The 1950-nt window shown below is 47.6% G+C and overlaps 1 protein-coding gene across 1 annotated transcript in view; it reads right to left on the bottom strand.

The window, feature by feature from the left end:
• nos1 (nitric oxide synthase 1 (neuronal)) overlaps positions 1-1950 on the bottom strand; it is a 53537-nt gene that overhangs the window by 48229 nt on the left and 3358 nt on the right. Inside the window, exon 2 of the mRNA XM_050050636.1 lies at positions 719-821. Coding sequence (XP_049906593.1) covers positions 719-821 — 103 coding nt within the window. The remainder of the gene's footprint in view (positions 1-718; positions 822-1950) is intronic.

Raw genomic sequence — 1950 nt, forward strand, 5'->3', positions numbered from 1 at the left:
AAACGCATCGCCCGCCCGCCCGCCCACCCACCCACCCCTCCCCACACTCTCACACAAACATCCTCACAAGCATGCACATTAACACTCTCCACTCTGCAGGTCTGAGGGGCTGGGTAATTTCTACAGGGGCCACATTTGATGGAGAGAGACAGATCAGCAGCTGCACGTATTCATTAGGCCTCCTGAAATGATTTCGCCCCATCCGGTCCCATTGATGGGGGCTCGAGCAACGTCACAAGTGGGTGGATAACGCAGACCATGTGCAGATTACAACACGATCCCTGTCACAGACACTCAGACCTGTGACCAGACCCTTCTGTGTGGAAGGCATAAGCTGGATTTAATGCTGCAGCAGCTTTCCCCCCCGGAAGAATCTAATGCCTAGGTGATGGGATCTTAAGCAACGGCTTTACTACTATGTGCAAAGAAGCAACACAGATGTGCGTGCTCAGTTTCTGAAAGCTGGGAAAGTGCCAATAGTGTGGATTATTGTACAAGGCTAAAAAGCCGGAGAGGCAAGGGCAGCCATGGGTGCACATGCATTATACAGCTGCTGAGATTCACTTAGCAAGCCCGCTCATAAACACTTGCAAACACACACAGATACAAGGATACTGGAGTTATTGATCTAAAAGAGTAGAGTTGCACAAACGTATGCCTACACATGATCTCTTCTACTCATAATCGTTTCAAAGGTTGAACATTTGTTTCATTTTACCATGTCATTGTCGGCGTTGTGGTCCACCACCGGCATGTTTTCCAGAATTCTCTTGTTATCTGACGGCAGCTCAGGAGACGTGCCATTTCCCACGCCGAGGTCCCTGGAGGTCATACACAATTTTCTGTCAGGTGCGTGTGCTCACATCTGGTGCAAAATAGCTCTTTCAACTCACATTATAACCCCAGCCAAACCACACACACACACACACACACGTCCATGCAAACACACAGTGACATTGAACAAACCTCCTTTCTTCCGTCTTTACAAATAAATACACCATGGATTTGTACAGTCTCCAAAATGCTATTAAATCAGGAATCCCTGCTCAATTTCTAAAGGGTCTGCACACCCACATAGGTGTTTTCTCCGTCAGGCCTTCGTGGGTGTGCAGACGGAGCTTGGCTGGCATCTCTCAGGCTCTCCTGTGTTTCTTTTTTGCACCTGTTGCGGTGCTGCAGTGGGACAACTTGCTCCTACACGCAGGTCAGCCTCAGCAATTTCTCACCACAGCTCTGCTCCAACTTCATCCTGAGAGTAAGTGGGCGTAAGCCACTAAAACTTACAAGAAAAAAACCCTTGTGAGTGACAAAGGGGAGACAGGGACTTCAAAGTTAATTGCGAAAGGTGTATTGACATTGTGATTTCAATCATTTTAGCCACTCTGATTGTTTAGGGTCTCTGGGAATAAATGGAAAAAAAAAATGTTACTACAGCACTTTCCCTGCCTACATGTTACAAGTTCATCCCGGATATTAAAACTGCATTTAGGTTTGATGACATAAGCTCACTTGCTTGGCTTAACGCTGCATTTAGACTGGTGAGAGTTTTATTTGGTCATTTAAACACGTTGCACAGACAAACGGCAACTCAACATGATTGACTGGATTTCTGTTTCGCTTTAAACATGACAACACACTTCACTGTACAAACAGCTGCCACTCACCCTCCAAAGATAAGAAGAACGGGATATGAACAGTGAGAGATCTCACTCTGAGCTGTAACTATACGATCCCGAGAGACTAAACTAGAAGGGGGGAGGGGAGATGGCTGCGCTGCTGCTGTGGCAAACCACACGAGACGTGAATAAACACGACAAACTCATCGACGTGTGATTTCAAGTTTGCGTTCCTCTAATCGAAAACGCCCACATATCGTCATCTACTGTCTTTCACACTTCACCCCCCCCCCCCCCCCCCCCCCCTCCCCCCCCAATGCTCCCTGTTACTGCG

This window comes from Epinephelus moara, chromosome 8 (genome assembly GCF_006386435.1).
Source record: "Epinephelus moara isolate mb chromosome 8, YSFRI_EMoa_1.0, whole genome shotgun sequence".
Classification (NCBI taxonomy): domain Eukaryota; kingdom Metazoa; phylum Chordata; class Actinopteri; order Perciformes; family Serranidae; genus Epinephelus; species Epinephelus moara.